The sequence below is a fragment of the Epinephelus lanceolatus genome, chromosome 4, assembly GCF_041903045.1.
Source record: "Epinephelus lanceolatus isolate andai-2023 chromosome 4, ASM4190304v1, whole genome shotgun sequence".
In the NCBI taxonomy this organism is placed as follows: Eukaryota; Metazoa; Chordata; class Actinopteri; order Perciformes; family Serranidae; genus Epinephelus; species Epinephelus lanceolatus.
In genome coordinates, this window is record NC_135737.1 from 44,674,357 (window position 1) to 44,698,989 (window position 24,633).

The following is a 24,633-nucleotide window of genomic DNA, read 5'->3' on the forward strand; positions in this document are numbered from 1 at the left end:
GGGTCCTCCAGCAGGTCCAAAATGTCAAACATCAGGCCAGGTAGTCTTGTAAGGACCATTTGTAGGAGCTCATCCCTTTGATTATGGTCTAATGCTTGTATTCTGGCCTGCATCTCTGCGTTTCTGCGTTCGTGCAGATCCTGAACCCTCTGCTGGGTCTCGGGGTTCAAGTCCTCTGGTGTCCTACTTCTTCCCCTCCCTCTCCCTCTCCCTCTGCCTGCACCTACTCCCCTCCCCCCTCTGCCCCTGCCTCTGCCAGCACTAGTGTGTGGGGGCTCAAACTCAGAAGAGGTGGAGGTAGTGTCCGGGACAGCAAATTCCTGATAAAACAACAGACAGAAATGTTATGTTACAAATGTAAAAATTTTTGATGTTCAATAAGCATCAGAATCATATTGAACTTTATTGCCAAGGACATACAGGAATTCATCTTGGCTTTTAGTAATTCAAAAATGACAGTGACAATAATAGACTCGCATGGAGTAATTTTAGTAATAAATGTATGTATAATTCTCCATATAGAATCCTAATAATAGAATTATAACAGTAGAGGAAACAATACAATGTGAAGAAACTGTTTAGAATGAACAGTAGTACTTTCCCTGAGAGACTGAACTGTATATTCGTGCAAATTGTGCAGGGTTGATATTCAGGCAATGCGGCACCTTCCTCCCGAGATCTGTACGTGTGTTTACTGTGAAATTATCCAACATAACGTTTTATTTATCTGTTTCAAGGCTCTAAACTCGTCAGTGCGGACTGACGAGTCGGGTGAGGGGGGGCGGTGGGGGAATACGGTACAAAACCAAAGTTAAACGTTTCTTATTTTCAACATCGTCATATGATATTGTTTAGCCACAATTAGATTCATTACCTCATCGCTATTCATCCTTCACACAGCCACTGGAAACAGAAATGTAGTTCAATCCAACTGCAGGCGACCGGGAGATCAGGATTTTACGACGCTATGCGCTGGTGCTCATGGGAAATGTGGTCTTCCTTCAGGCAAAACACTACCGCTTTGGTCCACTGGCGCCGCCAAAATCAACCAAAACTGAAAGTTCTTAAGTGCTGCTTTAATGCAGGTTTATGAACTAAAAAACAAACAAAAAAAACAAGATGCAGGGAGCACACAGAGAGCTCCCATGGGGTCAAAGACTGTGTCCCAGCCCTAATTGAACAGCCTTAGGGAGCGATCACACCGAGATGAAACGCTACAAACGCTTCGCCAGTAAAAGCATTGTTTTCCTATGATACGGCGCGTCTGACCAGCGTTCAAGCATCTTTTTAGACGGGCGTAGATGCTGAAAAGTTAAAATATTTCCAACTTTTTTTAGCGTCAGACGCCAGTAGCTAGCGCACATTGAATAAGCGCTTCCAGCGTTTCAAGCGCCCGCGTCTCTAGCGTCTTATTTCTGTGTGATCGCCCCTTTACTGGAACCAAGGACTTCCAAAACAGCTCCGGTCATTATGAACTCTATTAAAGGTCTGGTGTGCAGGATTCAGTGGCATCTAGTGGTGAGGTTGCAATACTGAAACTGTAATGCAACTACGGTGGCAGAGATGCTAATGGTCCGATCTAGAGCTAGTTTGGTTTGTGCGTTCAAAGCAACATAGTGCTTGGTATGTAGATATAAGCAGCTCATTCTAAGGTAACTAAAAGACATCGGTTCTTATTTTCCAGTGATTATACACTAAAGAAAACATTATATGCCCCTAAACTCTACACACTGACTCTTTAAAGTAGCAGACACTTACTTTGACCAGGTACTGGTACTGCTGAGGGTTCCTCTCCAGGCCCAGGTGTCTCAGCAGGTCCTCCTCTCCTCCCTCGATCAGCTGATAGAAAATGTGGAAGTTCCGCTCCCCGTGGTTCTGGTGCACCACGCGGGACTTCTCCAGCAGGTAGTTGATGATGTGGCCTCCAACTGGGGCGCCCTGTCGACGGGATAAAGGCCAGGGAGGGAAGGGAGGGGGGGAGGAGGAGGAGGAGGAGGAGGAGAGGGTAAGGCTGGGGTACTGAAGTGTGACGTAGGTTTGATATCGCATGCAGGGATTTGGTGGTCCATAACATAATTTGTGTATCCACAGAAAAGGGATACAGGAGGGAGGAGTGATTAAATACACTCAATTAATATCTCCATGCAGCACAACAGAGCAGAGAGCTTCTTACAGTTTTGTTTTCACTATGTTGAGGTGACAATATTTTTGGTTATTGCAACAACCTGCTGCTGACAGGAGACTTATTAGACAGTGTTAACCCTACTGTAAAGTAGCTGCCACTGTGAATCAGACTGTCCCACTCACCTTGAAGTCAAACTGAATGTCCATGTACTTGCCAAAGCGGCTCGAGTTATCGTTACGCAACGTCTTGGCATTGCCGAAGGCCTGCAGAGAGGATAGAGAGCAGAGAGGAGTGATGATTGACGGATTAGGAGGTGGACAGATAACGGGACAGAGAGGAAGAGTGTGATAAAGACAGGAGGGCAGATGAAGAGGGAGCAGCAAAGAGGAAGCCACAGGCGTTAGAGTCCCTGCAGTGTGTGTCTGGGACAGTAGCACAGACTACAGGGCACAGTGTACACACACACACACACCTACACACATCTGGAACACATCTGGCAGAGACATGCCAGACTTCTAAACAGGCGCTTCTGCACCTCTGTATCACCTTCACTCTCCAAACATGCTGGCCTTTAACCACAGAGACATTCATCACTCTCTGCTTTACAGTTTTGCGCTAATGTCCCAAAAATATTTCAACTGTATGTGTGAGCGAGGAGTGCTCATGATGCTCATGATGCTCAAATGTTCCTATGTGAGTATCAAAATACATCTGTCTGCATGTGTTAAATCAAAGTTGGTTTTTGAGAGCCATAACAGTACGAATATGGAAAGCATTCCCATGTAAACTGAGCCACGTATACCAAAAAGATACAAAAGTTTTAGTGCTGTTTTTGTGTGGCTGTCGTTGTGGCGGGAGGATTCAGACTGTGGGACATTCATACGCTTTAATGAACTCCAGCATCATCAAAATAACTACACTGTATCTGACAGTAGAGGTGACAAATACTGACCGCAAGCTCCACTATCTGACTCAGGGTTCGGAAAATCTTCAAGGACAACAAAACTTTTCCATGACCTTTCAGCACCCATAATAAAGTTTTCATGCACTTGACCCTCAGTAGTCCGACTGAAATAGTTCTACATCTAATTTCTCAAAGTTGGACCAACACACCCAGATAATGTGACTCCTGCATGTATACAGTCAATCAGACCCAAACTGGCCGAGGCGCTCTGAGCATGCTCCACAGTTTCCACCTCAGGCTTTGACCCCGAAGTTGAGTAGCATTGAATGTGTAACAGAAGAAGAAGACGGTAACAACATGGAGAAATCTACAAACAGAGCTGTGCACTTTTTGGACAGACAGCAGGATGATGCTTGACTGTTTGGTCTGTGATGTAATTGGTCAACTGGAAAAGGTCCAATACTAACAAGCTGAAAGGGGGCATATCTCCACCTATCGTTGTGGACTCGATGTGGAGTGGGTTTCGATTCCAACCCTGGCCTTTTTCTGCATCTGTCATCCCCCCTCTCTCACGATATATTTTGAAAACTTTTAATGATTTCTACTAATTCCATGAGCTTTCCGGGTTTTCCATGACAGTGGGAACCCTGTTTAGTTCTGTCTTTGCTGACTCTTCTTACGTCAGACGGATTCAGACTGCAGGATAGGGATGTCACGATTACTTGATTTCACTATTAACCACGATTTTAAATGCCATGGTTAATTATTCGTAAAGATTCCTCAACACCGTCACTCTCCAAAGATTATGCCGGGCTCACGAGTTCCTCTCTCAGATTCATTTTTCGAAACTCCCTCTTCTTCTTTGTCCCACTGGGAGACTGTCTTGGTCTTCATTTTCTACCTGCACTCATTTTTTCTTGATCACAAAACGATCCATTGCAACAGACTGTAGGCTAGCTAGCCTTAGCCTAACACGCAAGTATAAACAAAAGACTTTTTAATGTTGTTTAACTTAAAAATATATATTATAAAATATAAAATAAAATGCTTGAGGGGCTTAACTGGGACTACACAGATTTTTGACGGGGCTATAGCATCCCCTAGCCCCGTCCCTGGTCTCCGAGTGATGAAGTATGGATTATTTATGTCTCAAAGGGCAGCTATAAGTCAAAAGCTAGCGAGATGTTTTTTTTACTGTTTAAAAATTCTCTTCTCAGGTCCAAAAGAAATGTTCAGAAACATTTTTGTAATATAGTTAACAGAAAGTCTGTAAAGAAATACATGTAGCATTTGAAACCTTTTTTCCCAAAAGGGAAATCGTGCTGTGGATGTTTAACACAGAGGTGATTTTTGTTTAATTCCAGTGGGAAACTAAATCTTGTACTTTTTGGTTACTTTTCTTTGTTGCTAAATTATTTTTGTTATGTTGGAAATAAATGACACTTAAAGATCTATAAGGAGTGTTCATATGATTTTATACATTTATAGTGTGAAATTAATTAATGCATAATAATCGTGATAATCGTAAAACCGTGATCATTTCTCTGACAATCGTACCAAGAAAATCTATAATTGTGACATCCCTACTGCAGGACATTCATACGCTTTTATAAAATCCAGCATCATAATCAATGAATGTAACTAAAAACACTAGTTATTAATCTGTTTTTAAGGCCTGTGGGCACTCATTCTGACTGTAAGTGAAATCAAAGTAAAACAATGCCTCTTTAACAAACTGGCTTTTGAGTAGCTGCTGGTTATACTGATATCTGAGACCATGAAGACAGGATTGATAGGATGATAGATTTCTGTTCTGCATTATTCATGGTGAAGACATTTAAAATATTTGCCTCAGCAGCCCATCACTCAAATGCAATATGCTGAAACACTCTCTGTCTCTCTGTGTGGTCAACAGACCGAGCTTCACACAGATTAATGAAGTGCCGTGGCATCTCACCTCCAGCACGGGATTGGACTGCAGCAGTCGGTCTTTGACAGTCTGCACGTGCTCGCTGGCCGGACAGGTGACGGCGTAGTACTGCAGGATCTTCTTGGACACCTCTGTCTTCCCGACGCCGCTCTCCCCAGAGATCAGGATGCACTGGTCCTTTCTCTCTGTCCTCATGGAGCGGTACGAGTTGTCCGCCACTGCGTAGCTGGAGGAGTGGAAGGAGACACGTGGTCAGGCAGATGTTCAGCAGCAAGAAGAAGAGTTTGGAAAACTGAACAACAAACATGTGTCACTGAAACAGGCCCCGGACTGCAGATCGGAAAACAAATTAAAGGGAAACTGATTTTTTTTTTTAACCTGGACCCTATTTTCCCACGTTTGTGTGTCTGAATGACTCGTGGGAACGAGTTTTTAAATTGGTCCAGTATTGAGAGAGAGGGTCACAGACAAAACGGGTCAAACTGTGTCAATTTACGTCCACTAAAAAGTGCTTGTTTTTGCCACCAAACAGTTCAGGTTTATCATTATGAGTGTCTTACAACAGGGAGCTTGTTCTGGTCTGTTTTGTGTCCAAGTCTTTCTAAAGCACAGGTCTCATTCTAGTATCTCAGGTGACTTGTTGCAGAAAGAATACAGTGGAAACATTAGTGAGAATTGGAGAGAGAAGTGCCGGTAATTGTGTGTTGTGTTGTGAGTATAGAAAGCATATTTATCTAAATTATTTTTAACATCACGGCTGGCGACATTTCAGAATGAGACGACTCCTTTAGTGAGACTTGGACACAAAACAGACCAGAAAAAGTAAAAGGTAAGGAAAACATTTCATTTCTCTGTAGGGTCCATTTTTGTAATGCTGTAACACACTCATAATAACAATCTGAGCTTGTCAGTGTCAAAAACAAGCAACTTTAATGGACGTAAATTGATGGGCTGCCTCGAGTGGTTCAGTACAGTCTATTAGGCTGCTACTGGCTAGAGAGGTCTTTCCCAATATTAGAACAGTTTGAAAGACTAATGGAAGCAATGGTTATTGAAACGGGACGTGTTTTGTGAGGTCATCACGACCTTGACCTTTGACCTTTGACCATCAAATTCTAATCTGGTCCCTGGTTTGTGTTAAATTTAAAGAAATTCCCTTGAGGTGTTCTTGAGATATCGCGTTCATGAGAATGAGACGGATTTAAGGACCTTTGACCACCAAAATCTGATCAGTTTATTGTTGAGTCCAAGTGGACGTTTTTGCCAAATGTGAAGAAATTTCCTCAAGGCTGCAGAACATTATGATGTCACAGTGAATTTGACCTTTGACCTTTTGGTATAAAATGTCATCACATCATCATTTTAGTTAGACATTAGTGTGAAATATAATCTATATAATGATATAATGATCAATGATCAATATAATGATTAGCATAATGAATTCTTGAGTTATAGGCAAACACATGTTTTGTGAGGTCGCAATGACCTTTGACCTTCAACCACCAAAATCTGATAAGTTCATTCTAAGGCCCTGTTCAGACCAACGATTCACGATGAACAAACACGCCGTCTGTGGTCATTTTGACTTGACCATCTGACTTCACTACGAGCTGATTGGCTGTTGAAACAGGTGACGTGAGTTAAAATCAGCTGCCGGCGATTTGACCAGCTGAGTTGAAGGTGACACCATCACCCGGCTTGAGCCGAGCTCAGACAGTCATTTCACACTGCTGCAACTTTTCTCTTCAACGTTATAAAACAGTTTCATCTCATTCTGAATCTTTGCTCTGAACTGGCCTTAAAATACAAGTGAACGTTTGTGCCAAATTTGAGGAAATTGCCACAAGGCCTTCATGAGATATCACATTCATGGGATGAGATGGACCTTTAACCACCAAACTCTAATCAGTTTATTCTTAAGTCCAAGAGGACATTTGTGCCAAATTTGAGGAAATTTCCTCAAGGTGACATTGAAATATTTGACGAGAAATGGAACGGACTGGCAGACGGACACCTTGAAAACATGCCACAGCTATCACCAATGCAGAGGCATAAAAACTTTACATTAAATACTGATCAAATATAAGCAGCAACATTATAAAACCAAACTGAATGAATGGGTCAAACTCTCTCGGAAAACTTGAGTGTGAATGTGACATGAAAGCACCTCACGGTGTGAGACAGCAGTATGAATCATGACGTCCGGAGTGGAGCGCAGCCTGTTTGAGTTGCAGTCTCATTTGTCAGCCTGTCTCTGCTATCAGCACTGCTTTGTTGTTTCAGCCTGTTTGGACATATTTCTGACACCAGACTAATTGCTGGGAGATAAAACCACCAGCCTGGCCATCGCTGCGACGTACTTTATGTGTGTGTACTGTATGTGTGCGATATTAGGGAGGGCGGGGGGGTCCACACTCAGGTCAGAGGAATTCCCTCTCATGGGAGGAAACGAGGAAACCTCTCGCCTGGTACCATCATTTGCTTACATTTCTCTCCACCTCTCCCTCCTGTTTCTCTCTCCAACCCTCCGCCTCGACGTGCCAATATACATCTTTCTTTCCACTCAGAGGGAGAGAAACATTTGGCCCTTCGCTCAAGTGTTGAAGTAAAGAGAGAAAAAAACCCACCAGTGGTTAGAGAGCGGAGAGAAAGAGCTAGTGAGAGGATCTGAAATGCTTCGATGACGCAACTTCACTTCTACATAATGCTCCTGATTGTGTCGGAGCTGTCCTGTGGGGTCTGGGGGGATTTAACTGGGAATTCTCTGACCATACCTGTGGCAACCTTTCAAACAAACAGTCTGCCTCAAGCCATGACGTCTCGCAAACAGTCTGACTGACAGAGAAAAGGACGGTCAGAGCATGAGAGCATTACGTAGCCGGCTGACTGTGAGAGCAGCGTTCAGAGCAAATATTCCCATGTGCTTTAAACATACAGACTGTGACAGCATTTTAGGGCTGTCAAAAAAAATTTGAAGTTCTAAATCTATTCGAATATATATAGTTTTTATAAGTTCGAACCTACATTTGATAATTCGAATATCATTAATAATTCATACTATTAATAACGTCGTATATCACGGCAAATCCCGTTCGGGCAGAAATGGCTCGCACACAAGCCGGGCCAGAGAGGGACGCAGACCCCCAAATTCCACCAGATGCGTGTTGGTTGCGTCTGTGCACACAGTGGATAACTAGCGCAGCCGTTCCGCAACGGACCCATATCCAGTGGCATTCCTGCGAGAGACGGAGGGAGAGGCACGGACGGAGGACCCACTGCGCCAACACCACCCACTGCGCTGTCCGCGATGTGTAACCTGTTCAGGGAGACATACAGAGAGAGTGGTGCACCTGCTGCCTCCCTGCCTACCCTTTTTGAAGAAGAGATGAAACGTTTCCAGAATGAGACACCACTACGAGACGACCAGGATCCACTCTTGTGGTGGAAAACTACAGGCGCACGTAAGTATCCAAACATTGTGGTCAGAACAGGTGTTTTCATCCGAGTGTCACGTTCATATTGCACTAGCAATATGCATCTTATTTATATTTGTGTTTTTTTTTAATATAAAAAAAATATATATATATATAATAATAATAATAATAATAACAATTAATAAAAAAAATTATAGTAAATTTGAATATTATTCAAACTCTACTAAATTAATTCCAAAATATTCAAACTCAATTTCATGGTGCTTTTGACAGCCCTACAGCATTTAGAGGGCAGGTGCAACAAATGTTATGTCATCCTCGTGTAAAACGCTTCATGAAGCATCAACAGACTCCTTCTTTTAGAGCGCTGGAGCAAAAACAAGGCAACAGTAAACATGTGGTCACCATGAATGATGCAGGTAATGTTTGGGCCAATCAGGAAAACCTGTTTCACCTGTAACAGCACAGCGGTGCAATGAATCATTTCTCCCAGCTTTGACTCATCTGTATAGTGATGCATTCATGGTCAGGCACAAAAAGAACGACATGGCAGGTTGTTTTTAATGACTGTATGTTCTGGAGATGGGTGATCTGCCGAAACCAGCTTCCTTCTATCCATGCATCCATTTTCATCTGCTTAAACAGGGCCGGGTCCTGGGGGCAGCAGGCCAAGCAAAGCACCCCAGACGTCTCTCTCCCCAGCAACACTTTCCAGCTCCTTTTGGGGACCCTGACGTGTTCCCATAACACCTCTAATGGGAGGCATCCTAATCATCCCTGGGCGCCTCAGATGACCCCTTTTGACGTGAAGGAGCAGCCGCTCTACTCCGAGCTCCCTCCGGATGTCCGAGCTCCTCACCCTATCTCTAAGGCTGACCCTGGCCACCCCACAGAGAAAACTCATTTTGGCCGGTTGTATTCGCAATCTCATTCTTTCAGTCACTACCCAGAGCTCATGACCACAGGTGAGGGGTGGGACGTAGATGTACCAGTAAATCAACGGCCGGCACCTGCATCACTGCAGACGAAGTGCCAAACCACAAATCCATCTCACGCTCCATTCTACCCTCGTGAACAAGACCCTGAGATACTTGAACTCCCTCGCTTGAGGCAGTAACTTTCTCCCAACCCAAAGGGGGCAATCCATGGCCTCAGATTTGGAGGTGCTGACTCTCGTCTCAGCCACTTCTCACTCCACTGCTAACCGCCCCAGTGCATGCTGGAGGACACGGTGTGATGAAGCCAACAGAACCACAATTCCAAGGTCCCCAGACCGGACCCCTTCCTCCCACGGCTGCGCCTCGAGATCTTGTCCATGAATAACACAAACAGGATCTGTGAAAAGGGACAACCCTGGTAGAGGCCAACACCCACAGGGACCTCATGGCTTGTCTCAACGACCACAGTACCCCGTAATCCCGCACCAGTCCAGTTGTACTTGTAATGCACAGCATCTGACCAAATGTCTCCCCTTTTATTCCTGAGATATGAAGTTGAGTAATGGCCAGAAAAGGGTTTCTGCCGAACATTATGATGTCACAGTGGCCTTGACCTTTGACCTCCAAAATCTTATCAGTTCATCATGAGTACAAGTGGACGCTCAGCACCAGATGTGAAGAAATTGCTTCAAGGTGTCGCACTCACAAGAAGGGAACAGAAATATTGACTCTGGCCACAGCTATCTCCGGTGCAGAGGACGAAGGGGGTACATTACTGAAAAAGGTTTGAGAAGGACAGGTGTGAGGTGTGCAGAGGTCGTGTACTCACATGTGTGGTGAGACCTCGTAAAAGTTGACTCCACGGTATCGCTCCATGTGGTTCTTGGTGTAGATCTCCAGCTCTCTGTACGGGTTGACTGACACCAGCACTGAGCCGATGTACGTCTGACAGAGAGGGAACACACAGTCACATCACCTGACCAAGACTCTGCTGTCGTGGTGTAATCACTGTTAGACAGGACCGAGGCCTCTGATACAGATTCTACAGATTATCATCTTTACTCCATACCTTACTGGCTCTATCACCTTTTTACTGGTCCAGTGTATGTTTGTGTTCATCAGTATCACGTGAGTGTTTCTTTCAAACTTCACCGCCTGTGCTTTTGTCGAGTAACTTTGCAGTGAGTACGTTCACATTCAGATGAGACCAAACATCTGTCTGCATCATCTACTCCTCTAAGTGAAACATAAAACTGCTTATTGTCGTAAAAATAGAAATAATCCTGATCAAATGCAGTAAACCATTTAAAAATCAGAGGTTAAAATGGTTTAAAGAGAAGCTTATATGTCAGTCTGTTGTGTTTAACTGCTAATGGACAACACAGACATCACTTTCAGACAAATCTCTCACCAGGACAAACAGCATTTATGATTTTTTTTCCCTTTCTGTGTGTGTGTGTGTTCTGGTTTTAAAGCTTTGGTCCACTTTAAATGTTACAGTGTGTATTTAAATGAACCAAGTCGGCATAAAAGGCAGATTTGTCACTGTAACTCTGGACAAAGGAAACAAACTGTAGGTGTGATTTTGTGACAAATTATTACTGTTTCTCTGAATTAATCTGTCTTGTTTAAGCTAACCACTTTATCTTGACAGGAGGAAACACTGGTTCATATGTCAGCCAATAAATAACAAGAAATCGCAGTAGAGAAATACAAAAGATATGTTTACGGTTATTTAGAAGCAGAGTCTCAAAGAGCAGTGACAAGTTGATTTTTAAAAATATCTTGATCACAAATCGTTAATGATCAAATTTAAGGTAATTTTGATGTTAAAAGAAAAATGAAAAGGAAAAATATTTAAATTGTAGTTCTGTATGTTTTGCACTTATCCTTCAATAGAAAACATCAAGAAAAAAAAATAAAATAAAATAAAATATTTATGTTGTAAAAATTATTATCAGCCGATGTTTTTCTCTCAAATATCAATATCATTTTTCTTGTTAACATTTTTGTGTCTTTCAATAGCCTTTTTATTACTTATCAATTATGGACAAAACGGTACAAGGAATTTGTACATTAATATAACGTGTACTTAGATTGAAGTGTATTGTGTTGCACTGACACGACCCTCAACCTGTAATTTATAATTTTCTTTCCCCGTTTTTATTAATTTGCTATTGATTTTTCTGATTTATTAATGTACAATTATTATGATTATATATTAATTTATTAACTAATTTATTCATCTTTAAATTCATACTTTTAGTGTGGGGGTGGATTAAATGTGTGTTAAATACTTGTACCGAGATTTTGTTCTGGCATGTTTGTGGACAAACATATGTAATCATACTGGATGTGTATGTCTTTGTTTATTGTTGTTGAAATCAATAAAGATACTGCTGGAGAAAAAAAACATCAATATCAACCAGATAAATCCATCATTAGTGGAGCCAGACAGTTAAAGCCCCGCCCTCCTTGCCACACCCACTCACATAGATGAGGTTCTCTTTGAAGCGTTTGCGCAGGTTCTCTATGAAGGCCGCCTCGCTGGTGTAGTTCTCCAGCAGGACAAAGTCCTGCACGCCCACCCGGTCTCTGGCTGTCAGGGCCGACTCCATCATAGCCCGCACCCCGTCACTAGCCACCACCTGGAGGAGGACAGGCAGAGAGTGGGCGGGGTTAGTGACTGAACAACATAACCTAGAGTACATAACACTTCATCAGTCAGAATGCTCGTCACATGTGAGGAGGAATTAGAGAGATGAAGAAGGGAGGCACCAACGATGAGTAAAGGTTACACATTACACACACATAATCCATCCTTATTAGGGAGGAAGGAGTGAGACAACAAGGAGAGACCAGAAATTAAAATCATAAATCAGTGCTGCATCGAATACGAGACAAATGACGGGTAAAAAACATTGAAGGCTGTGTTTCCCCTTCTTTAACACTCCACCAATGAAAGAGGCAGGTACACAGAAACATAACAGGTAGATGCAGGGAAAATGTGCCTGAGTTGTCCGTCTCACTCACGTCTGACAGGACAGGTTTGCTTCTATTCTAACCAGCCCAGCTCTCTGCACAGGCTGCACAGCATCTTGCATTTTCCTCAAGCTCTACTTGTGTAAATGTGACCCGAACATTATCTTTATGATTCAAGTCTATTTTCTGCGCATAACTGCAGTGATTACGTAATTCGCTCTGAGTGCTGCCAAAACCCACTGACCTACAGTCAATACTGAGCCTGAAGGCATCCTGAGGAGATACAGATGGAGAACTGAAGCTGCAGGGCCTTGAAATAAACTCAGAAGATATTAAAGGGACACTTCACCCCAGAATAAAAAAATATATATTTTCCATTTTACCTGTGGTGCTATTGATTAAGATTGTTTTGGAGTTGCAGAGCGTTGGAGATATCGGCCTTAGAGATGTCTGCCTTCTCTTAGCTTGTGTTGCTCAAAGCGCCAAAATCATACATTTGAAAAAAACTCAACATCAATGTCTCTTTGTAGAAATCATGTCGGAACTATTTTCTTTCTACCAAACTACACCTGCTAACCATATCCCTGCGCAGAAGGAAGCGTGCATCTACTCATGGACGAAAGACTCTTGCTCATAAGAGTGCAAATGCAAACATTAATGGCCTCCTTCTCAGCTGAGCTGTAATGTTTTCTAGCTTAGTGGTGCTAGAAGAGCTAGCAGTAGATACACAGCAGTGCAGTGGTTAGTATTGTCGCCTCACAGCAAGAGGGTTCCTAGTTCGAAGACCCAAAACATTTCCTTCGGGTCGAAGGTGAAGTCTTCAGATGTCTTCAGATGTCTTGTTTGTCTGACCAGCAGTTGAAAACCCAAATATATTTAGTTTACACTGATACAAAACAAAGAACGGCAAATCCTCAGAAAGTGGAACATGAGAACAAATGTTTTAGCTTGAAAAAAAAAGTTGCCGATCACTTTTCTGCCAGGTGACTGATGGTTTCAGATCTAAATGTGAGGCCAAATTATCAGCTGTCATCATCTTCCAAAAATAAGCTGCATTCTGGAACCAAATGTGTGCCGGTGTAACTATGAGTTTGCACATCATTAAGTCCTTCCTGTCTCATAAGTTCTCACACCTTTCAGGACTCACAGAAAGTCCCAACAGCTTTTAACCCTACAATGGAGCACATTCAGACCAATGCCAAGAGGCACAGTTTGAAGACTACAAGTCAGTCACAGACTGCACATTCATTCAAACACATACGACTAAAAAAAGAAGAAATTTAAGTTTTCTTTAAAACAGCTCAAAGTTATCTAACCACCTCTAAACGCTGAGCCAAACCAGATGTGGGGGAAATTTATCACTTAAACCGAAGTGCCCCACCCATGATGCACATATCTGAAAATATACAGCACATATTTAGAGGCAGAAGTTAAATTGCAACACTTACATCTCTGAGCCCATCGACACATTTGTCCAGGAAGCCGTGCTCTAAAATAGAGACTTGGGTTTTACGCATTAGGTTGCGAACGTCGGCCACATCCATGTTTAACATGTACAGAGTTGGACAGAACTAAGACCAGCTCGACTTTGTGCTGAGGGTAGAGGCAGGGACACAAAGTACAGCAGGTGTTGTTGTTGCACTGAGCGGTACAGTAGCCTGGGTCTCTCAGGGGACAATAAAGAAGAGACGCAGAAACAGAAGAGAAAGCTTGAGGGACGAGAGGACATATTAATTAGTGCTGGGTGAGACAGTGGGGAAAAATACAGAGGAGAGAGGTGTCAGAGCAGGCAGAGAAAATAAGTGGAGAGGAGAGAGGAGGTGATGGATGATGCCAGGTTGTGATTCAAGTCTGGCACTGGACTGGAAACTTAACAATACTCCCTGAAATTCCACACAGCAGCGAACTCAACAACACTGAGCCCATTAAATCACTGCATCGCCTGTCTTTGCACTGCAGAACACACGTGCACGACATCTTAATCGGATTTAACACAAGCGTGCGTGAATACGTTGAATCCTGGGAGAATTCGTCACACATTAGGAGAAGCTATGGGACACTGGTGTGGATCTTGGACACCGCAGCACTTAATGATCCTAATAACGTTAGCTAACGCAGCCCGTTCTGTTTATGCTCTTTAATTAACTGAACTGCCCCTGCACTTTATCTTTACTGCCTTTCAGAGAGGAGCGTGGCCCGGCTAAGAGGGAGGCTGTTAGAGCTGTCTCACCTCTCATCTTTATGACCTGTCCATGACTCCAGCTTTCATCTGCGCCCCACTTTCACTTCTTGACCCAGGCTGAGCTCATGTGTTGGTGTGGACACGTCCTCACAGGGACATAACAGTAGCACAAATCCAAAGTGGGGTCAGTTTGATGTCAGCTCTTGAGAAGAGAAGCCCTTTGCTGATTTTACAAGACACTAAAATATACAACTCCAACATTCCCCCCACACAGAATTTCAGAGTTTGATCAGTGTGACCGTGACACTCGTATAATATGCTAAAGAAGCTAACAATGCTAACAGTGGATCGTAAATGTGAGAAAGTCAGCGGTTAGAATCGTCAGTCAGGTAGGAGGGAATAATAAATAATAAAGAATAAAGTTTTTGCCAGCGTTGGTCTGTTTGTCTGTTTGTTTGTCTGCAAAATAGTTATGAACAGATTTTGATGAAATTTTCTATCGTCTGAAGGCCTCAGCAGCAATTCCAATTTCTAAAGACGGTGAAAATAGCGCCATCTGGTGGCCGGACAGCACAACTTGTTCTACTTGCTAAATATTGTTGTAATTCTAAAGTTGAAATAAATGTTCTGTGTGAAAAATACAAAAAACATATTATATTCTGTGTTGGTACAAAATAGGTAAAACAATAGCAATATCTATCGCGATAGACACGTGATCAGTATCAACAGAAAATACGTTCGATAAAACGTCTGATAAAACAGGAAGAAAATCCCGGTCCTGAACCGCAAGGCATTCTGGGGGATGCAGTTCCAGCAAGGGCTTCAGCCTCTCCTGGCGCTCCCGCCCCAGCTAAGCAAGTTTAGTTGCATGAACAAACTCACTCACTCCCTGCTGGTAACGTATGTAACGTTCCAATAACCGGTTGAGTGAGACACAGACTAGCAGTTTCATGTTTGGTTGTGCCTTTGTGACTCGTGTCTACAACTCATAATAAAGCAGTGAAAGGAGAAAATGAGTGTGACAGAGCATGAGGAAATGAGGAATGGTCAGTTTGCCAGTTTGGCAGAACTTCGGATTTTATAAATCCGACAAAAGTCAGACCAATGTTGTTTGCAAACTGTGCATGGTCGCCGTCCCTGCCAAGACTGGGAATACAACGAACCTTTTTTATCACCTCAGCTGCTCTCACCCGTTGGAGTACAGCAGTATCAAACCACCATCAACTGCTGGTACAAGTGAAACACCACAGAAGCGGCAGCAGACTACCATGGAGAGGTACTCGGCAGCAGTGCCTTATGACAAAACCTCCAAACGTTACAAAGAAATAACGGAGGCAGTTGCTTATCACTTAGCTAAGGACATGCTACTGCAAAGCACGGTTGAGAAGCCTGGGTACAAGAATCTTATCCAAGTTCTTGACCACGGATATATTCTACCAGGCTGAAAGCACTTTTCCAATACGGCTGTTCCTCACCTTTGCCTGATGTGCAGGGAATCTGTAGAAAAGGAGATGATGACAGCAAAGTATTTTGTCGGACATGTGGTCAAGCCGTACTTGTGAACCATACCTTAGCTTGACTACTCATGTCATCAACCATGACTGGGTTTTGAAAACACATATTTTCCCGAAGACCACACAGGGGAGATAATAGCAGATGGCTTGAAGGAGGCTCTGTTGTCCTGGAGTCTGACTGAGGAAAAAATGGTGTGCATCACCACAGACAGCGGTGCAAGTGTAGTGAAGGCTACTTCACTTAACAACTGGACACGGCTGCAGTGCTTCGGCCATCGTTTGCACGCAGCAGTTGGTGAGTACTATGTTAATAACAATAATGTATAGCACCTTTCATACAAGAAATGCAACTGAAAGCACTTAACAACAGAGTTACATGCACCAAGTGCTTCACGATGAATAAAAACATGTTAAAAATCTTTCTTTCTGTATCACTGTTTATTTCCTAACTTTTGGAATTGGTGGTAACTAGTATTATCTTTTGAAAATTAATGACTATGATTTAATGTTAATGTTTAACTTTATTAGCCAAACAACTTTACTTTTTACTTACACTGGTGTTGTTGTATTTCTGCAGGTGCTGCAGGGAAGGATAAAAGAGTGGAAAGAGCTGTTGGTGTGTGCAAGAAAGTGGTCTCTGCCTTCTCCTACTCGTGGAAGAAAAAGAGGGAGCTCTCTAAAGCTCAGGAACGCCTCCATCTCCCAAAACACCAGCTGGTCACAGAGTCATTAACCAGGTGGGGCTCAAGACAGAAGGTGGTGTCAAGGGTCCTGGAACAACAAAAGGCAATCGCTGAAGTTTTGTCTGCAGACAAAAACAGCAGGCACCTGATCCCAATGTGGCAGGACATTGACGTTCTCGAGTCACTTAACTCCTCTTCTGGAGTTTACAGACCCCCTTTCTGGGGAGTCATATGTGACGGTCTCCTTCGTGAAGCCAGTGCTCCACCTGTTCCGAACAAATTTGCTAAAAATAAATGAACAGGACACCCAACTCATCAAAGACCTGAAGACCAAGATAATGACCTATCTTGATAAGAAATATGCCGACTCTGCAACAGATGATCTCCTTGACATGGCTGCCTTGGTGGACCCTAGGTTCAAGGCACAATACATCAGACCAGAGAGGGTAGTGGACATTAAAGAAAGAGCAGTGTCTGAGATGATGGATGAAGACCCAGGCCAATCACAGGCAGGGGCTCCAGAGGGAACAGCAGACCAGGGTGCAGAAGGAGGAGCTGCCGCTGAATCACCTCTGCCACTGGGTGTGAAGAAGCAGCGGAAATCGTTAGGCAGTTTCTTCAAAAAACAAAGTCAAGAAGATGAAGATGATGCCTCACCTCTCACTGGTGGGCAAAACGTTGAAAGTGAGCTGGAAAGCTACATGATGTGCCTTGATGCAGACAGTGAGTCTGACCCCCTGGAGTGGTGGAGGTTACACAAGCGCAACTTTCCAAGAGTGTCCCAACTTGCCAAAAATACTTGTGCATCCAAGCCACCAGCACCCCTTCTGAAAGAATTTTTAACACTGGGGATAATATTGTCACCTGTACCAGGGCAGCCTTAAAGCCTGAGAAGGTGAACATGCAGTTTTCCTTGCTCAAAATCTGCAGTGAAGCCAAGGTTGAACGGTGCTTGCTTGAGTTATTTTTTTATGTACATGCTGGTTTGATATTGCCATAATAACTGGACTGGTTAACAGGTTTGTGTCATGTCAGATGTTCAGACAGTGACTACCTCAAGTTTATTCTAATTTCTATGTTTACAAAATACTTTGCACTGTGCACAAGATAATTTGTTAGAATTTATTTGTGTATATTGTTACATGTACTTGTATGGCCTTAAAGCCTGAGAAGGTGAAACAGTTTACCTGGCCAAAAACTGGAGTGAAACCATGCTTGAGTTGTTTTTGAGTTATTTTTTATATTTTTATGCTGGTTCTGACTGTTTGTTACAGGTCAATTATGTTAATCCCTGTTAATTTCTTTTTTTCCAAAGTACTTTGCACATTTCTTTTTTTAAAGAAGTTTAAGTATTTATTTAATGTTTACATTTGCACATTAACCAGTACATTTATTTATTTGACTGTTTTTCATGGTTATGTTGACCTCTTTTTCCCCATGTTCATTTGTTCATTACTGAGGAAAGGTTACATTTAAAATAAAAGTGTTTAAATTTAACATTTTTGTCTCCTGGTCCTAAAATTCAATAATTATCGACATCGACTGATATGAAACACTTACATTGTGATACATTTTTCAGCCATATCGCCCAGCCCTAGTACAAAATAAAAACAAAATAAACACACCACAGTGTCTCCATAGTGAAAGCATATATAACCTAATAATGATAGTGATGCAAATAACCTTAATTGTGATGCAGGCTGCAAAATCTGATGCAGAGGGGGAGGGAATATCACCTACTTGGAGGAGGTCTGCACTCTCTGAGTGCTTTTCTAGTTTTAAATCAGCTCATTTTAGGCTTTTTAAATTGTTCTCTCTTCTAAATGTGTTACAAATCCTCAAATTAAATACTTCGCAATCTATTCAAATGTAATCAATTGTTATATTAGTGTTCATTATTATTATTTGGCACACTATTTTCCCAGGTCAAGAAAGTTCATCAGCTCCCCTGTTCACCTAAACTAACCTTACCAGATGACACATGCATCTGACTATTTCAATTCTTATTTATGTTTTTCTTTGCCTGCATCAAGGTGGACTATTATTGAGCTCTGTCTTTTAACACTTCCTCGTATACGGAATCAGAAAAGGAGCTACATGGGGAATATTTCATATTTGTCTGTTGTGGGCTAGATATGTTTCAGATGCGCACATTCACATGTGTGCAGACATGAATAGCTGAATTCCATAATAATAACGAAAAAACAGCTACAAGTTAGAGGAAACAGTGATAAAGTGGTAAAACTTGGCATTGATCCACAGCCTCAGACAGATGCGCTCAAGCGTGCCGTGCGCACAAGCTCAGTTGGTAGGCGATACTATATTTTCACATTTTTAACAATGCAATTTAAAAGTTTTGATTTTTATTGATAACCTACATTTACCAACAACATAAAGACTACATTTAGCACCAAAAAATATGTAAAAAATAAATAAAATAATAATAATAAAAATAAATAAATTAATAAGTAAATAAAAAAACGAATATCTAATACCAAATTTTCATAACGAATACCTACCATAGAAACGAATATTCGAATATCCGAATATTTGGGTACAGCCCTAATAGTCTATTGTTTTTCTTTTGAAACAGAACCTTGCTACAAAGGGTGATATTAAAAAAGCATAGTTCAAGTATCAAAAGCAAACTTTCATGCTAAAAAACTGCTTTTCACATTAAAAAGAAACAAAAGATCAGTCTTTTCTCTGTATTTTCTACACAAAACCTTTAACCTGAGTGAAACTGAATCAACAGAAGTTCAGCCTGACTTGAATATTTACAGCTATGTCAGATAATGACAAGAGACATAAGATCAATTTTGTTATTTTTAATTTGTGTAGTTGTGATCGAATTGTATAACATGAAACCAATTAGCTTTTGCTGCATGGCTTGAAAAAAAAAAACAAAAAAAAACGGGCGAACCGGAGCACCCGGAGAAAACCCGTACCACGTAGGTAGACTACACACAAACTCACAAAGGCTCAGGACTGGGAATCGAACCCTCAACTGTGAGATTGTGCTGCTGACTACCAAGGTGGTCCTAAGAGCTCTGCACCAGCTCCACTACTTCCTGAAAGGAAGTAGGCATGAGTATTTCCTGTCCTATACTATTGGATTAAGTGATTAATCAGGTGTGCGGTACACCCAGCACACAGCTGATTAATCACTTAATCCAATAGTATAGGACAGGAAATACTCATGCTGGTGCACAGCACCCATTGCATTCATGCTGGAGGAAAAAGGCCTCACGCCAATTTTTTCCTCCAGCATGAATCCTGTCACCTAAATGGGAGTGACTCTGGCCCAGGTCGAAGTGAAGGGCCTAGAGATAGCTTGGCCCAGACTGGAAAAGAGTCTGCAGATGGCACTTCGTTGCTTCGGTGGCTTCATCAGATGATGTTTGAAGGTGCTGGCTACGTGATTGATTTCTTGTTCTCCTCGGTTCATTCTCAGAAGAACAAGCTCAGCACAGCCCCAGGATTTACACAAATCCTTGAAAACAGCCTTGTCGAGTCTTTCAAAAGTTGCTGGGGAGACTTCAAAATCAGCTTCCTCAACCTCTGCCCATATCCTACTGGAAAGGTGGTCAACGATGACATAGAGGTCTTCAGATCTGACGTGGATCTTAGCCTTTTTACAGACTCTGGTGACAAGCTTGTTAACAAGTAATCTGACAGAGAGTCTGTTTATCTCTGAATCCTGGTCTGGTGGTAAGTGGAGCACCGGTTCAGCACCTGTCTCAGGTACTGTGACTGCGGGTGCTGGTGAGGTTGGCTCAGTGGCATTTAAAGCCGTCATGACATTGTCACAATGGATGCCAGCCTGATATGTCAGCCACCACCTCAGCAGTACCTGGAAACGCCACACTGTGCTGCAAGTAGCCCTCCTGATGGCCTGTGTATTTCTGAATGGCCCAAGCTGACAAAATGACTCTGGAGTCATCCCGTCAATGGTGTATTCAGAAAGGAGGCTCCTCAGTGCCTCTGTAAAGACCAGGTCTCTACCCTCTGCGATATGTTGCAGTTTTTCTAACTGCCTCTCTTCATCAGCTGGGTGTTTCTCACCACCCTCTGGTTGGAGCAGTTCACATACAGAGTCAGCAAAGGATTGCAGTGATTCTCTGCTTTTCACTTTGCTGTTTGGCGAGAAAATTTTCTTCAGATTTCTCGCAGCTCGATGTATCAACTGTTTGGCATACTGTTTAGCCAACAGAAGAGTTATCTTGGGGTTATCTGCCCTGACTGCTGCACCAGCAGACTCGCTGATGTCACTCACGACACTATCACTCTCCTGGTAGGTGTCACGCAGCAAGACATCTCGCTCAGCGTCAGAGGCATCGTCCAGTAAAATGTCTAGGATATCTCCCAGCTCCTTAGACACTATTTTCTGGGCCTGAGATTTTCTACTTTCTGAGCTGTCCGCCGATTGCTTTGAGTCAGTCTCAGAGCTTCCTACCTGCACAGGTAATGAACTGCAGCTCTCATCATGATCATCATCCTCTACGTCCACAACCTCTAGATCTCCAGGTGAAGATTTTCGACACAGGCAAGCAAATGATGTAGTTTTCCTGATGAATGACTGCATCATGGATCGAGCGTACTCAACCATGTCATTAAGTCTACGGGAGGGAGTCACGTGAGACATAAACCGACTCTCTGCATCTCTGCTCGTCGTGATGGCGGAGTTGACGCTTTTAGATACCTCCTCGGACATGATTTTAATCAAGCTCTGTGAGCTGATGTCAGGGTCTGCAGTGTCTGTTCCCAGAGCTTGAGCAAAAGCTTCTGGGACTGCGTTGCCCATCGTGGACGCAACATGTTCCTCAGATATCTTTGTATTAGCTGTCAAATTGGCAGAATGGGAGTCTATAAGATATACCACCATATCTAACAGTAGCTCCGCCAGCCTAAGTGTGATGGCATTATCTGGTCTACCATCCCTAATCACTAGAAGCTGAGTTCCTGACAGCTGCTGCAAAAATCTATCCACAAAAGGACGAAATTGGTCCACTCCAAACTGGGATGTCTCTGCCATTTTATCTAAAACGCCAATGACGGTCTAGAACAGCACGTGCAATGCGATGCGCGTCTTATAAAATTCAGATCTGCACCCCTATTTACCAAGTCACAGTCGAGTGTAACGTGATGTCACAAAGGCATATTTCAGAAAGACATTCTAAAAGCTGATGACATCACCAAGCAAATCTGCTTAACTCCTCCCCCTAAACAAATGACTGCAGCTTAGCAACCGTTGCTAAGCACCGGCAGCACACTGTGTGACATTAAAAACAGGTGGAGATTCACACCAGCTGGCTCCTGATGATCAAACATCCCAGAGACTGTCATTCTGCTGCAACAGCTGACTAAAAATGAGGAGTTTTTGTCTTCTGTTCTGACAGTGAAACATGTTCAAAAAATGCTCACTGTGATAATTAACTGTACAAGTGGTTCTGGCTTTTGGATGACAACAACAGAGCACCAGCAGCATACAAGTTACATAGCTAACACGCTAGCTTGGCACAAGTTATAGCTCATTAATTGTTTCTCATGGATGATATTAATGGAAAAATGTTCTTAACATTTCTTGCTGCTTTTTTTACCTGCTCTCTCCGTTTGACTCTGGTGACGGCCTTTTGTAGCGTCAATTCCGGGTCCATTTGCAACCGTTCAGATAGGCGTTTGTCCCGCAGACTCAGCACAAGTCTGTCCCTCACCATCTCATCACGTAGAGCCCTGTAACAGCAGTGCTCCGCCAGGCAGTGCAGCGCTGTAATCAAACTGTCGGCCGTCTCGCCCGTTTCTTGAAGCCGCTGATTAAACTTTACTGTCTCAAAGATCACATTCCTGCCATTCTCTTCTGCTTGCGTCTCCAATCCAGAAGCAACGCGGAATCTGTCGAAGCGTTTAATCCATTTAGGCCAGTCTTCAGCCTTCAAGGTGAACTTTACCAGCGGGGAGACTTGAAACCCGGCCATGTCGCCGCTTTGTTTCGCTAACTGTGGCTAGGCTAGGTAGCTCCGTAGATAGTCTTCCGGTACTGCGAACTTTAGCCTGACAGGCTGGGACCTTTATACAGTCTATGGCTGGGACCTGTCACTACAGTTGACCCACGTCTTCCGAAGCTGCTGGAGCATCCGTGGGCGGTGTTGTTGTCTCGCTAATGTTTGTTTAGCAGCAGGCTAACCTGGGGCCTGTATCACAAAGCAGGATTAATGTCTCAGCGAGGTAACTTCAGGGTTAACCCTGGGTTTTCGGTCTCACGAAGCCGGTTCAGTTCTTATCGGGGTAGATCACCATGGTAACTGAGGCCCAATTCCAATCCGATCCCTTACAGCCTCACTGACTTAGAGGCGCGTTCATGTGAAGTGCGTGAGTGTGTGAGGGCTGTCCCACTGTCAAATCATCAAGTCAGTGACTCAGTGAGTGAGCCCTTTATGCCCCCTTACCGTAGGTCAGCATCGATGCGGACTTACGGTAAGGAAATTACCCACAGTTCATAGTGTTGTGATGTCAAATACAGCCCTGCGTTCCAAATCGCATACTTCTACTATATACTTTTAGTATGTACTGCAGCTGCCCTTAAAAAGTATGTAGTGTAGTATGCAGTATGCATACTATTGGGACACACTACATCCGCCATCACATCGCTCCCTGAACTCCGACCCTCTTGCTCACTTCCGCCGCCGTCCGTAGCGCCACATTTGAATATTTTATGTTGTTGTACTTCGGAGATGCAGCAAATCTCCTCTCGTCAAGCTCGCCAGAGCTGTGCATACCGTTGGAGGTGCCAGAGAGCTCTGTTGCTGTTATGTCGTCATGTATGTTGTTGTTTCTAATAAACAGTCCCAAGCCTATTATTAGTGACCGGTCTATTGAACTAGTCACCAGTAGGCACATTAACCCCCTTCACACACAGCTCTCTGTTGCTGGCAGATGTTTGTTGTTAAATATATTTACAGCTATGCAGCTGCTGGCACTATATTCTGTCTGCACGTGAAGCAGCCTTACATTCACATTACTTTTATTTGTAGTGTAACATACCTGCACATTCTTACTACATTACTTAATATGTGTTTGACTTTTACTATTCATATATTTACTAGTCTATACTGCTCATACCTGGCCCATAGTGTATTCATATTTAGTCATATTCATTCATTATTTATACCACACTTACCCCACTGCCTATACTGGTAGAATCTTCTATATTGTAGTCATAGTTGAACCCTAACACTGATTATACTATAATCACAGTAAAGTTGAATGTTGTAACCGTGTTCTTGCAAAACTGTATGATATGTGACAGTATATAATCAGATCATTGCAGTCCTAATATGTAGTGTCTTAGTATCTCAAATTAAATAAACCATGTATGAAAGGAAGTGTGGGCGTTGGTTGTACGCGCAGCTCAGTGTGACGTAACTTCCGCTGCGCAAAGGATTGTGGGTCAGAATGGCCAAAGAAGCATGCTGACATGCATACTGCGAAATGTGACCGGATGTAGTAGAACATCCTGGTACTTTTGGCATACTGCATCTGACATACTATGTATTGGGACACACTAATTCTTTTTCTGGCATACTAAATAGTATGGTAGTATGGGTATTGGAACGCAGGGCAGGAGTTGCCCTCGGAACACCGGAAGTGTTATAAAAACAAACGAAAACACGGTTGGCAGATATGCAAATGGTAACGTTATGGAAGGAGAGCGAAAAAAACAGATAGCCTAGATAAACAATGAAACATTACATTAACAAGGATTTAGGATGGTACATAAACACACATGAAATCATATCTATCTATCTATCTATCTATATATATATATATATAGAGAGAGAGAGAGAGAGAGATATTCTTTGTGTGTGGAATATATGCTGACAATAACCAATGAATGATCACGCCCAGAGCCGCCAATGTTAACAACATTTTGTAGAGAGGGGG

At 42.9% G+C, this 24,633-nt stretch overlaps 1 protein-coding gene and 1 pseudogene across 1 annotated transcript; one reads left to right on the forward strand and one right to left on the reverse strand.

Moving 5' to 3' along the window:
* Positions 1-1,701: 1,701 nt before the first annotated feature.
* Positions 1,702-23,141, reverse strand: LOC144462768 (unconventional myosin-Ic-like). The gene is made up of 6 exons (XM_078167349.1): positions 22,293-23,141; positions 11,824-11,979; positions 10,161-10,276; positions 4,987-5,185; positions 2,308-2,388; positions 1,702-1,938 (listed from the first exon to the last, which is right to left on the reverse strand). The coding sequence occupies exons 1-6, from the start codon at positions 22,665-22,667 to the stop codon at positions 1,717-1,719; spliced, it is 1,149 nt and encodes a 382-aa protein (XP_078023475.1). The 5' UTR covers positions 22,668-23,141; the 3' UTR covers positions 1,702-1,716.
* LOC144462796 (E3 SUMO-protein ligase ZBED1-like) lies at positions 15,298-17,625 on the forward strand (annotated as a pseudogene).
* Positions 23,142-24,633: the final 1,492 nt, after the last annotated feature.

Excerpts from the sequence above, each read along its gene's own strand:
- LOC144462768 (XM_078167349.1), bottom strand. The coding sequence starts at position 22,667 with ATGGCCGGGTTTCAAGTCTCCCCGCTGGTAAAGTTCACCTTGAAGGCT. Across the intron at positions 10,277-11,823 it reads TCAAAGAGAACCTCATCTAT|ACGTACATCGGCTCAGTGCT; the intron begins GTGAGTGGGTGT and ends CCTCTCTGTCAG. Across the intron at positions 1,939-2,307 it reads ACATTCAGTTTGACTTCAAG|GGCGCCCCAGTTGGAGGCCA; the intron begins GTGAGTGGGACA and ends TCCCGTCGACAG.